Source organism: Dicentrarchus labrax, unplaced genomic scaffold (genome assembly GCF_905237075.1).
Source record: "Dicentrarchus labrax unplaced genomic scaffold, dlabrax2021, whole genome shotgun sequence".
Lineage (NCBI taxonomy): Eukaryota > Metazoa > Chordata > Actinopteri > Moronidae > Dicentrarchus > Dicentrarchus labrax.
Window position 1 is genome coordinate 17,844,790 of NW_026136712.1, and position 12,717 is coordinate 17,857,506.

Sequence of the window (12,717 nt, forward strand, 5' to 3'; positions counted from 1 at the left end):
CAGTCGCCGAATTAACAAATGGTTGTAAAAATAAGGATTTTCTTTGTTATAAAACCACTATGACATCTTGCGGCAGAGATGTACTACCTACAAGGAGTGTGGCACGAGAGAAAACAACACCTACACTATATTTTATGAATATTTCATGCCTTATTTTTCACCCCGGCATTTGGGCATTATCATAAAGCAGTATCATCATTTTTTTCCACCAACCTTGACTTTTGGATAAACAGGGGGGAAAAGGTAACAAGGCAGTTTGGGACAATCTCTGGAGATGGAGATTTTGTTTTTGTCCATTCAATAGTTAATTGTCATGGTAAACATAGTCACCCAGACAGAATGAATGACAGCGGATTGAAAAGGCAGAGTTGATATGTGTGTCTTGGTGAAGCATCTTGGAGACTTCATAGCCAATTAAGGTTGTGGGAGAGATAAAATTAGACTCATTCAGAGATTGTGCTTCTTCCTAAATTGTTTCTCTGCTTCACATTCAACACCCATGTCCAACACAAAAGCTAACTTGCTTCTTTTACTTTACAATGTGATAAAAATATCTTTTTAAGAAATATATAAAGCCACACAACTGAAAGTGAAATATGTGTGCATGGACATGTTTATGCAAACATCAGAACTGAATGGTTCGCTACAGCAGGCAAAGCAAATATACTGTATCCATAGAAGTTGAAACAAACGGTTTGGGTTTCTGTGTTCATTTACGTAAACAACACTCTTTGAACCAGAAATTATACAATACAGTGTTTTGGAATGTGTGTGCATATATTTGAAACCGCTTTTGCATATTCAGTCATCCAAGGGTTTCATTTGTTCAGCTGGAGCATCAGCACAAACAAAATAATCATCACCATAAATGCACACTCTTAAGTAGTCTCTCTGAGTATCTTTTTTCTCTCCAAAGTGCAGTGGCATTGTGCTGCCATATGAGGAGATTCTGAAAACAGCTACAAAATTGCTCTCTACATAAACCCCACAATTAAATCAGATGGAGAAACATAATGTCTCACAACACACACTGAAGGCACTGGACAAGATCCTCTTGCAAAGACAATGATGTCCATGTTACATCAGGGACTCTAGCTAGGGTAAAGAAGAGAAGGCCTGGTAAACAAATTAATAACAATCTTAATGCAGTAAAATGCCAAGATTTGCTTCTGTGTTTTAGAGGTGGGCTGCCTCACCTGAAATAAAGACGGCCCATGCTAACCTCAGAGGAAATCAATACCCTTTTATGAAATAAAACATTCATGGAAAACAAGTCCGTAAATGACACAGCCAGTAAATGTACAATGAGTAAGGCTTTTGGTTAAATCGTCACACATCGCACTAAATTGATCCTAAAATGAGATGCAGTCAGGATGTGTAAGACTCAGGAGATGACATGGTTTAGCACCAGCGCTGACATATTTCCTGGGGGGAACTCTTTACACACTGAGCCCCCCGTTGATCAAGTACACCACGTCCAGTTCGATCCAATTCAACAGGGACAACACAAAATAAAGTGTCTAAGTAAGGTGTTAAACAACCATGAGCCTCCAAGCCTCATTGACCATCGGCAGAGATCCTCCAAGCGTCTGAAACTCTACTTGAGGGATGAACACTGTCTCATTTGGGGTTTTGATGATGACATGTTGTACCAAAGCATTTCTTTTTAGTAGCTGTAGTTTGTGAATCTTTTGAATTGTCCTTCACTGGATTCAAATGTGCTTCTTATATTATGTTATATAATATTAGAATATAATGACCACAGAGATTGGACTCAAATATAAGCTTCATTATTGCAGAGCTGTACTAGATTACATTGTGCAGCTAGACAGAAACTGACAAAGAACTCGCTACATTATCTGATAATCAATGGCAATTAATATAAAGCAGGGAGGAGTAGTGCTCCCCAGCGTGGAGCAGATACAATATATGGCGATTTCACTTTGATTTACTATGAATCAATATTTTATAACCTCATTAATTCTACAAGGTTTTATGAGTGTGTGGTCTCCTCTCCACTTATCTAACAAGCCATAAAACATCAATACAGCTTCCTCTGATCTCCACATCCACTTATAGCTATCTCACCACTTACTTCAACCTTGTGCCCCCCCACCTTTGGCTAACCATTTACATTACTCTTGGCTTTTGAACCTTTTATGCATTAATTGTAGCTAAATATTTAATTGGATAAATCCTTTATTAATACTTTTAGCTAAATATTTCAACAATTTATCCAAAAACTTTTAGCTTACCATTCCCCTTACTGTTTTTTTTTTTTTTAGCTTTTAGCTAAATATTTCATGGATAAATCCATTACTTTACATTTTTACAATTTATCCCTTAGCTACTTTTAGCTATTACCATGTATCCATTACTTTTAGCTAACATTTCAACTATTTATCCATTACTCTTAGTTAAACATTTATAACATTTAGCCATTACTTTAAGCTAACTATTTTAAATGTGCATCTATTACTTAACTATTTTAACTAGGTTATATAGGTTATACATTACTTTAAGCTAACTGTTTGAGCTCTTCATCCATTGCTTTTAGCTAACTATTTCAACTTAAAGCTAAGCTGTTTTTATACCAACTGTGGCTTAAAATGGCTTGCTTGCTAACTAGGCCTCACACACACACTCAACACACATTGTTGAGGTAAAGCTGACTCAGTATGAGTAGGTTTTTAAAATTCAGATCCAGATTTCTACTCCGCAATCTTTCCACAAACCCCCCAAAGCAACGGCGGAAGTACCCATGGTTGGGAATCGCTGCTATAAACCACCACTGTCCCATTACAAAACATGCTCCAGATGAAGGAAAGAGGCAGGTCAGGTCAGTACCAAAGGGAAGGTAAGCAGGAGTCAGACTAATTGAGACCTACAGCAGTATCCTTAACCTTGTGGACTCTTCCCTGATGCTCCAGATAAGTGTTAAGCAGAAAAGGGAGACTATAAATCCATGGTCAATGGTGCTTCCTGCAGCGTTCAGCTGGAATTAGAAAGTCTGGCAGAGCTGTTGTAGCTGTGCAGCAGCGCGGTGGTCGAATCTGAGTGCAGGTGGAGCACAACAACAGGGGCTATTTTCCTAATTAGTACAACAAGGACAGCCTCATTAACTGACCCCCTGCAGGTAAACCACCCACTCTGCAGGTTTTAACATAACCCTCACGGAAAAAAATGGACGAGGAGACACATTAAACACAGAGTAGATGTGAAAACAAAAAGGTTTGGAGAGAGACAGGAAGTGACAGATACAGACCAAAAGAGACAGACTGACAGTGATACAAGCAGACCGTGGATACTGTATATAGGCAGACAGGAAGACTGACAAAAACTGAGATGACACAAAAGCAGAGAGGAAGACAATGTGACAAACAGAGCAAGACAGAAAAAAAAAAAAGCCAAAAACAAATAAAAGAAGATTTGCCTTGCCTCGTGCTCCCACATTTAATAATAATCCACTGCTGATGACGCATATACTGATACATTTAATTTGTTGGATGTATTTTCGCTCCCACCAAGAAACATCACCTACAAAAGAAAACATACCACTGGAGTTGCTCTCCTTTCATCTGTGTAAACAGATCCTCTAATGCCACAGTCACAGGAAACGGACTGAATAAAAGCAGGCGGTAAATACATTCTTTGAACCATGCAAATAGTTTAAGGGTAGAAACTAATTAATATACAGAAACTGGGAGGACAGAGAGGCATGTGCAAAGAGAGAGAATATCACTCTTTTCCCTCTTTCACTCTGTGTCCTTCCAGTTCCCTTTGTGCTGCTCCTTGAAATATCTGCGGTCTAATCCAAAGAGAAAGAATATCATAGATTTGAGCAGGCATGTAACGAGCAAAAGTCCAAACTGTCATCTTGATAAATGACAAAGTGGATAAAAGACATTGAGGGGAATTCAGAAAGGGAACCAAAAGCTTCAGCCTGAGGCAGAAAAATGCCCTTAGCTAGTATGAATACACTCAGACATGTTTGAATATTTGAGTTTCTGCCCAAAAATGGCAGCAATGACTCCTGCTGAGATGACAAATATAGAATTTTATATTTTACTCTGCCCCCCCTGAAGTCTCAGCAAGGGCCACCAAAAATTCCCTTAATAGCAGGCCTATAATATAAAAATGGAAATAGCTTCTTTCTACATTTTTCATGCACACATCTCTGTTGTCAGAGCTAGAGAACTGGCCAAATTAAGGCCTGAGATGCAAAACAAGTTATAAACTGTCAGCTACTAAAAATAGATGACCTCAAAAAAGTGAATGAATACCACTGCTGGTATGCTTTCATTGCTGATACTGGAGGCATTGTATAAAAAAAGCTTCTGGATCCAACGGAGCGAACTGATATCATGTAAACACACAGCTTATCTCTCCCTTTTCTTCTGTCCTCCATTCCGCTTTTTGATTGGCACCTATCACAATAAACAAACACAAATAAATATTTAAAGTGCCCTGGAAAAGAGAATAACTTATAAAACCATTTACATAAGCAGTGGAAACGCTGCTGTCATTGTGTCTTTACTTTGATTGGAGACTTGAGAATAATGACATGGTTTCATACTTCTTACATTGAAAGTATTTTAGATTGTATTTATTTGCTGGCTTACATCTGTCTGTCAAAGGGACAAGAACCGATTGTAAGTTGTCGTTAACCTCGGGTATAAAATTATTGGCAAAACATAGAGATCCCTTGCACAGTTTAATACCAAAAGGGATGTGAGATTGTCAGTGGCATGTCTTTTATGAATACTTAAAGTAACATTAATAATAGTTCTAGAGACCATGAGCCTTTGCCATACAAGAGGCGGGCAGTTTACCTTCTGCACAGACTGATAAATACACTTTTAGACATAATGTGCCAATGCATTGTTGGCTATTGTTTGTCAATTACAGATGGCCCATTACCATGAACCCTTGTGTAATTCACCTTTTTTGCTTTCCATTATCACATTCTGTATTAGTTTATGAGTCTGAATTAATTATTTGTGGGGTTTTTGTGTTTGCAAACATGCTAGCCTCAAATTCCCCCGTGAGCGACGAATGAAAAGGAAGTTATTGTGACCAATAACCGACAGCTACTGTCTAAGATGAGGGCCATCCTATACACTATACTGAAAGAAACAGATGGCACTATTACCTTCAAATTTTCATTGAATGCACATTCTAAGATCTGGAAGAAGAATTGCTTATTTTTAGTTTGAAGTGCTGCATTTTCTTTCTAAATTGTTATACTTGTAAACATATGTACATTTTAAACCTTATATAAGCCTGCTTTGGAAACACTGTATTTAAATATGGCCATGCAATGAGGCAAAACTGGATTTAAATTGGATACAGCCTGAAAAACAGTACCAATCTATTACTGTGTATTAATATTCAAACTAGTTTATTATTTAATGTTAACTGCAATGGTTAAATTAGAGTACACCAAACTATCAGTACCTTTGTAAGAGCTCAGATTTCCTCAGAATGAGCAGCTCGATCAGTTACAGTACAGTTTAATTACACAGTTAATGTGCTACACCATGGGCAGGGCTGCAACCACGGCTGAGTGACATCTGCTCTGGTTTCAGCAGTGTTAATTAGGATGGACATCCCGGCGTATCAACTCCAGCCACTGTCAAACATAATTAGAGCGGAGGGCGGCAAGACTTTAAGCAGAGACAGAAGGAAGAAGGGAGGACGAACAGGACTGAGTGTAGAGGGACAGGACAGCACTGGTGAAGAGAAGTGTGGAGTAAAGTAAAGGCTGTGGGATCTGGACAGATGAGATTAAAATGAAGCCAGTTTTCCTGTTCCAAGTCCAATACAAAATCCACTGGGATATCGCTCTGGCATATCCTCAAGACTGACATAATCAAAGTTGGGAATCACATGAAGGAGAGTTGATTTCCCGCAGGATGTTTCCTCCCACTTCATTCATCTCACAATATTAAGTCTTACAACTTATCGAGTCAGGCCACGTAAGATCTTTAAATTTACTCCAGACCAAAACATGTCAGTCTTGTGGGACTACTATTGAGCACTCTTAGAGATAGAAAAGGTAGCATTTTACAGCATCTACCATGACAGAGGTTCCCACTTTCCATGTTCCCACCCAAAGTCTGAGCTACTACAAAGAAGTGAAGACCAGACATATGATTTTGTAGAGGGTAGAAATCTTGCAGAGGGGTAAAGTGTGGGAGCTGTCTGAAAACCAACTGTCACTAAACCATCAACTGACTTATTCTACAAAGACCTTCCAAGAGGATACATGGACATAGATACACATATGGAAAATACATGGAGGAAAAGCTACTCGTTCAAAGTTTCCATTCAAATCTAGTGCAAATTTTAACCACATTTCCAGAAAATTGGCAAAAGAAAATGCTAATTTATGTGCTTTTACTAATTATTAGGAGTTGTGCATAGCGATGTGCAGCTGAAACAGCTGGTGGTGTAAATTCTCCAGTCTGGTGGCATTATATCACCTCAAACAAATGAAACAAAGTGATAAATATAGTGTTTGTTCATGTATTAACTTTTCCACCAAAATGTTTTTGCAATTCTTCCTAATTTTGTTTCTTTTTAATGCTTAAATTAAAAATGCGCATTAAAACAGGTAGATGAAACACAGACTGAAACGAGCACTCATCACTTTGAAGTACAGCAGCCCACATATTTGCAATGGATTTTGAGTGTAAGATTTTTCTCTTTTCATAGTTTTCATATTTTATTTGTCACTACATTTGAAGGCACACAATGTCTCATTTCTCAACCAGTTTTTGTCAGTCTCTGTCTGTAATCCCAGACACATCGTTTCAAACTTTACTTAGAATTTCCAGTGGTATATCTGCCCCCGTTATCACTGTAAATTGCATATGTACTGTGCAAGAACATAAAGTATGACAGGTGTAACAGTAACCAACACGTCTTAATAAATGATCTTTCATTTTTAGGGGTCCAAGTATGAAGCGCTTCCTGTTTTTGTTCTCATTAACTAAACATATCTTGTTCTTGCAAACCAATAAGCCTAGGTAGGTAGGTTTCAAATCGAATCTAATACCCAGGTAATCAAATGGGCTTCCGAGAGCATCCAACAACTTGATCTGTCAAGTCAAAATGGAACAAGACTTGAATGTACTGTACATGAATATACTGTATGTCATTACATAACAGTGCCCACAGTTCCCATAGTCCACGGCTTCTGCTTGCAGCTGTATTTTAACTCTTCTAATTTTGATTTTGCAACATACATCTTTAATATGAGACAGGGTTGCCACTTTTGAGTCACTCTATATTTTAAGAAACTGCACATAAATGATTAAATATCACGTAATGAAGACTCTTTGACTTGGAGGGAACAGAAGCCATTTGCTTACCCTTAACAGAGAGAAGCCGCTGAATAAATGTGTGCAACATCAACCTAAGTGTTGTATCATTAGTGCTTTAGTGCTGTTTTTCCAAGTAGCGCTTCAAAGGTAATTTGACATAGAGAAAGTTCATCTTCATGCTTTTAGCAGCCAACATTTAGCTTTGAAATGAGGAGTTTAAATATTTTAAACGTTTCCTTTTAAAGACTAGAGTGAAGAAGTGAAAAGCCTTTATATTCTTTCTTTTTTCATTTACACTTTTATTAAATTGCGTTCAGTAGCTGTTGGTAGTGGCGCTGAAATAAGGCAAAGAACAAAGGGGGTGTTAATCATTAGTGTGATTCACCTACAGATGGTACCAAACACAAGCTTTAGCCTAGATATTTGACACAACCATGACACCGCTGTGTGTTTCCATTGAACAATGAACCTCCTCTGAAAAAAAGACAGATGTATGATAATGCTCGAGGCTTAATTTAATATTACCCGCTGGTTTCTAAACATGACTGTCACATGGCTGAGAGAAGTATCCACTCCTCAAATTCAATTTGCTACTTTGTGCGGAGAGCAAATCTCATTGACTGACTTAACAGGCCCTATCTGGCGATGTAAGTGCTGACTATTTTGCACTATGCTTTAGTAGCTTTAACAGGCTGTAAGTCAATCTTTGCCCCTAAAGTTTTGAGGGTGGTGATGTTTGTCAGCAGCATCAAGGGTTGATTTGCATGTTTGACACAGCGGCAGAATGTTAACAGAATGAAAAGTTGGAACTAAGTAAAAATAATGAGCTGCTTGAGGTTGTCTGTGTTCCCGCTAACGGCCAAATATTCATATCATTAATCTTTATCGCAGCTAAACATAATGTCATTTCACATCAGGAAAGTTTTCAGTTCACCATAGACTTGATGAGATCCAGCAGCCTCCAGCCAAAACAAGTCACATCTAGTACAACGCTCCTCCACGGTTAAATCTGAGGGGAAACACTTGGTCAGATATCATCTTTAAAAGTAAGGAAACATCCTCTGAAATAGTCAAATTTAAACCAAAAGTGGTTTATTGAACACATTCCATCTCCTCATACATAATACTTGAGCATTAAGCCTATAATTTATTATGAATGACTATTATTTCTGATGGTGACACAAGATCTGTACTAATGAAAAATGCCATTTTACTCACCATTAGTAACCTGTAACCTGTTTTCCATTTTCTGGGTTGCATTACCCAGCCAGCGATGTAGATGGGAGATTTTTATAGAAGCAAAAATAAATAGGCTACGCTTGATAAACTTTTTAGTCTGCTAGTTCAGGCAAGCATTAAGCTGGGGGGGAATGTTATTTACAAGTATTTATTTATAATTTCTGGGTTTCTTCAGAGTTTCAAGGCTGGTGGAATATTCCTATCATATTCCTGTGAAGGCTTATAAATTATGTTGTAGGGTATAGTGACCATGTACTATGTACTATATTCCTATAACTCAATATGTTTCTGTGCCTAAAGTAACAGAGGCTTCTCAACAGAGGGATCATTGAATTGTCTCATATTGTATTCTGTATTGTAACCTATCCCCATTTCATCTCGTTTTTTGCATTTTATTTCGCAGACTCAGTTGGCTCATCTCTATCCAGAGGTTCAAGGCATCAAGGTGAAGAGATTTCCCTGCCAGTTGGCTGTCACAGGCAGTAACACACAATCACACATTGTCAGCAGAATATTCCTAATACACCCACAACAGGATGGCACTTGAGAGTCAGAATGCAAACTAATGCTATTTTGTTTAACACCCTGTGAGCTCAAGGTGTGGGGAATTGTAAGATGAGTGTGCCAATATCTCCTCAAACCAGAGGCCAGACCTTCCTAATGAACTGTTTTGAAAGGCACAATCCAGACTGATGTTCAAGGAAAAGACATTGCTTGTACACAAAACTTTTACTCTTATACATTTTAAGTCTGGTTTTTAAGCCACATATAATACAAAAATATAGAGAGGGTAAGGGTTATCAGAGAGATTTCATCCACATCAATGTCTGACAGAGGGAAAAGAGTCTTAGCAGATACAGATCAAAGACGGATCTCATCAAAAGAAAGAAAATACAGAGACCTATGCTTTTGTGAACCCCATCCACAAGTATCTGTAGAACTGCAAATAGAAGCTCAGGGTATTTCTAAAGAAAAGTGGACTGACAGCTATGTAGACCAGAAAGACCTAGAACACCTTGAGAATACAAATGGGAAAACAGAGACAGGCTGACAAACAGACATACAGTATAGACAAATATACAGAGGGTTTATGCGCCATGAACTAATAAGTTAAAGTCCTCATGTGGGAATACAGAATGTGTAGAAACAGATTGAGAGCGTTCGCAGAGAAAACACCATGCCATTTACAGCTCCCCGTTAGGAATACTGAAGGACCAATAAAGAAGATGTGAAAACACAGAGAGTGGCAGACATCAACAGAGAGTGTGCGCGCACGACAATCAGCAGTTAAGTCATAACACCTTGTCTTGATTCTCTCACCATGTGATGAGGCCGGCAGCGACAGCGGACCAGGTGACACAGCAGGAGTTGGGCTTCTTGCTCTCCTCCTCTTCGTCTTTGCGGCAGCAGCACAAACAGCTCAGGTAGATGGCCAGACACAGCAGGTTGAGGCCGAGCCCCGCCGCCGCCACACAGCCCAGGAATATTAGAGACTAGAGAGGGGGGTGACATTAAGCAGCTAAGTTAGATACAAAAAGTGGCATCAGAGCTCATGTTTTGCCTCAAGCAACGAACAACCATTTTGACCTGGAAAACAGGGTCTCTTATGACTAATGCTTCCCAGCAAGTGTTTTACGTAACATTACTTTTTTGGGAAATGTCCCTGTTAGTTCACTTACCCGTTAAAGGCAAGGCGATGCAATTTTGTTGGTATATCAGATACATGTGTGTAGCAGATTTCATTACAAGTAAACTCAGTGTGCTGTGGAAGAAGATCGTCGGCAAGTAAAAGGGGCAACACAACCATTTAAAAATACTTACACTGCATAAAATCACAGCAAACGTATTGTCAGCAAAATGTACTCAAGTATCAAAAGTCGTTACAAAGACAAATGACCCAATCAAGAGTGTTTATTAAATATTATATTGCATTATTATTAGTGATGTATTAGTGCGTAAGGAGTATTTTAATGTCGCTGCAGGTTGATGAGGAGCTATTTCTAAAATGTAGTGGAGTAGCATTATAAAGCAAATTTATCAGTTATGTAAAAACTGTACTTGTGTAAAAGTAGTTACTTTCAACCACTGCATGTGCAAAAGAATAAAACATAAAATGCAACCGGAGTTAAAGATGAACATATGAAATACAGTAAAATCATACATGTGTCTGTGGATTGCTTTTTGCTTTGTTTGCATGCATCTATAAAACAATTTCTACAATGATCCTTGGGTAACGAGAACCTTTTTTTGTGTTTTATTGGCCTTTTAAGCCCCTTTTAGCTTATTGTTTTGTCAGTACAGGCCTGCAAGTTCCATTATCTTCAACCCCCCCTTTCAAGCAGATCAAAGCTATTAACTTTGCTATTAACTAAGCTACTAACTGGTGAAGAACAACAACTTAGCTGTGATATATTTTCCCAAGAGTTGGTGGAGACCAAAACAGAGCTAAAAGGAGAGTGAATACGGGACAGAAACACAACTCAAAATGAATGCTAATGCTGCTCTGTGTCTGTGTTCTTACAGCATGGACCAATGCTAGGTCCCTATGAGCCTAAATGTTAGTATGAAGTGCTGGACCACATGAATAACTTAAGGCCAATCAATACCTCTAAAGTGTGTGTGTGCTAATGATTGAACAGGTAATTTAACAAACCCTGAGGGAGCTACGGTAGCCCATCTGGTAAACCGCGGGCCCCGAAGGCGGCACTAAGAGGCTAGAATTATCACTGGAAAAATAAGTCACTTCATTAGCTACCCGACGTAGGACTGTCAGCATCACACACTACACTGATCTGAGTTCAGTAGCAGATCCGCCACTCAGTATCCCCGCATTCATATTCAACGTAGGCTAATTAGGTTGTCACTGTGCAGAGATCAGTGGAAGAGCTTTACTCTGTCGCCTCCCACGTCTCTTCCTCCCTCCATTTCCTGTTTATCGTCAACTGTCACTATCAAATTAAGGAAAAAAAAGATCCTGCACTTTTATGTGGCTTCCATGTAACATGTCCCACTGTACTGAAGTATGGACAGAAAGAATTCATCACTCAGTAGTTGTTACAAACCCTATCCCCTTGTCATTTGCTAAATGTAAACATCATAGTGAAAGGAAATTCTATGACTCTGAACAAAACAATTTCAAACTAATGTCAGCAGTTACTGTGATTAGTAAGCCACAGAAACAAGGCCAGCTGCATCCACTGTCTCCAGCTGAGAGTGGACACCTCCTCATACATCTCTGCATCTACTTCTCCCTCTCATTTCTCCTTTAGCCCCCATCCCACCTTCTGCGAGAGATGGAGGGCCGTGACAAAAATAGCAACAAGACTGTCCTAACAGCCTCAAATGAATTCTGCATCCATCTGTGAACAGATGGGTTTATTCAAGCTCGCTCCCTCTTTTTTTCCCCCCTCTTACTCGTCCTTTTTAGTTTGTCTGAAAATCTTTTTGGTGCTGAGCCATCTGTCCTTATGCTGTGATGTGAGTCCCACAAGTCAAGTCGTGGGATTAAAATTCAGAAATGGAAGAATCTGCGGGATTATGTCAACGATTGCTATAAAAGAGACAGGTAAATAGCAAATTGAAAAATCCTCCAGAAGCCTTAAAACAGCTGTTTATATCACCTGACACAGTCTCTCCCCTGTCGACTGTGCTGGTAATAGAGCAAAAACGCAACTGCAATATATATATATATATATAACTACCACTAAGTGTGTCCACTCATTTTGCAGTGTCTGCATCATGAATGTGTTTTTATCATTTGCTCCCTTCCCCCTAAAAATCAATTTCTTTCTACTTTTGCTCCTCTCCTGAGCTCCATCTATTGGGGTGCAGTGCCTCATCTTGTCCCATTTCACGGCTACATGCCTTTCATGTAGAAGGCCGCACATCTGCTGATGACAAAAAGAGCAAAACATATATAAATGCAAGTGTCAAAGGAAGGACAGGGCAATTGACCCCTCGACTTTCTCATATTTTCCAGTACCCCATAAAATAGGTGTGGAAATTAGTGGGAATTTAGCGCCGCCATTTAAGAGATGGGATTGTAAATGTGTTAATGGCTGTGCTCAGACAGATGGATGGCAGTGTGCACCAAGGTGAGACAAAGAGACGGAGAGAGAGAGAGGCTCCTCGTCTCATCTGAAGGCGGGGT

At 39.1% G+C, this 12,717-nt stretch overlaps 1 protein-coding gene across 2 annotated transcripts in view; it reads right to left on the reverse strand.

The window, feature by feature from the left end:
- ttyh2 (tweety family member 2) overlaps nt 1–12,717 on the reverse strand; it is a 57,170-nt gene that overhangs the window by 33,768 nt on the left and 10,685 nt on the right. For both annotated transcript variants that reach the window (XM_051417859.1, XM_051417860.1), the window contains exon 2: nt 9,888–10,060. In XM_051417859.1, coding sequence (XP_051273819.1) covers nt 9,888–10,060 — 173 coding nt within the window. The remainder of the gene's footprint in view (nt 1–9,887; nt 10,061–12,717) is intronic.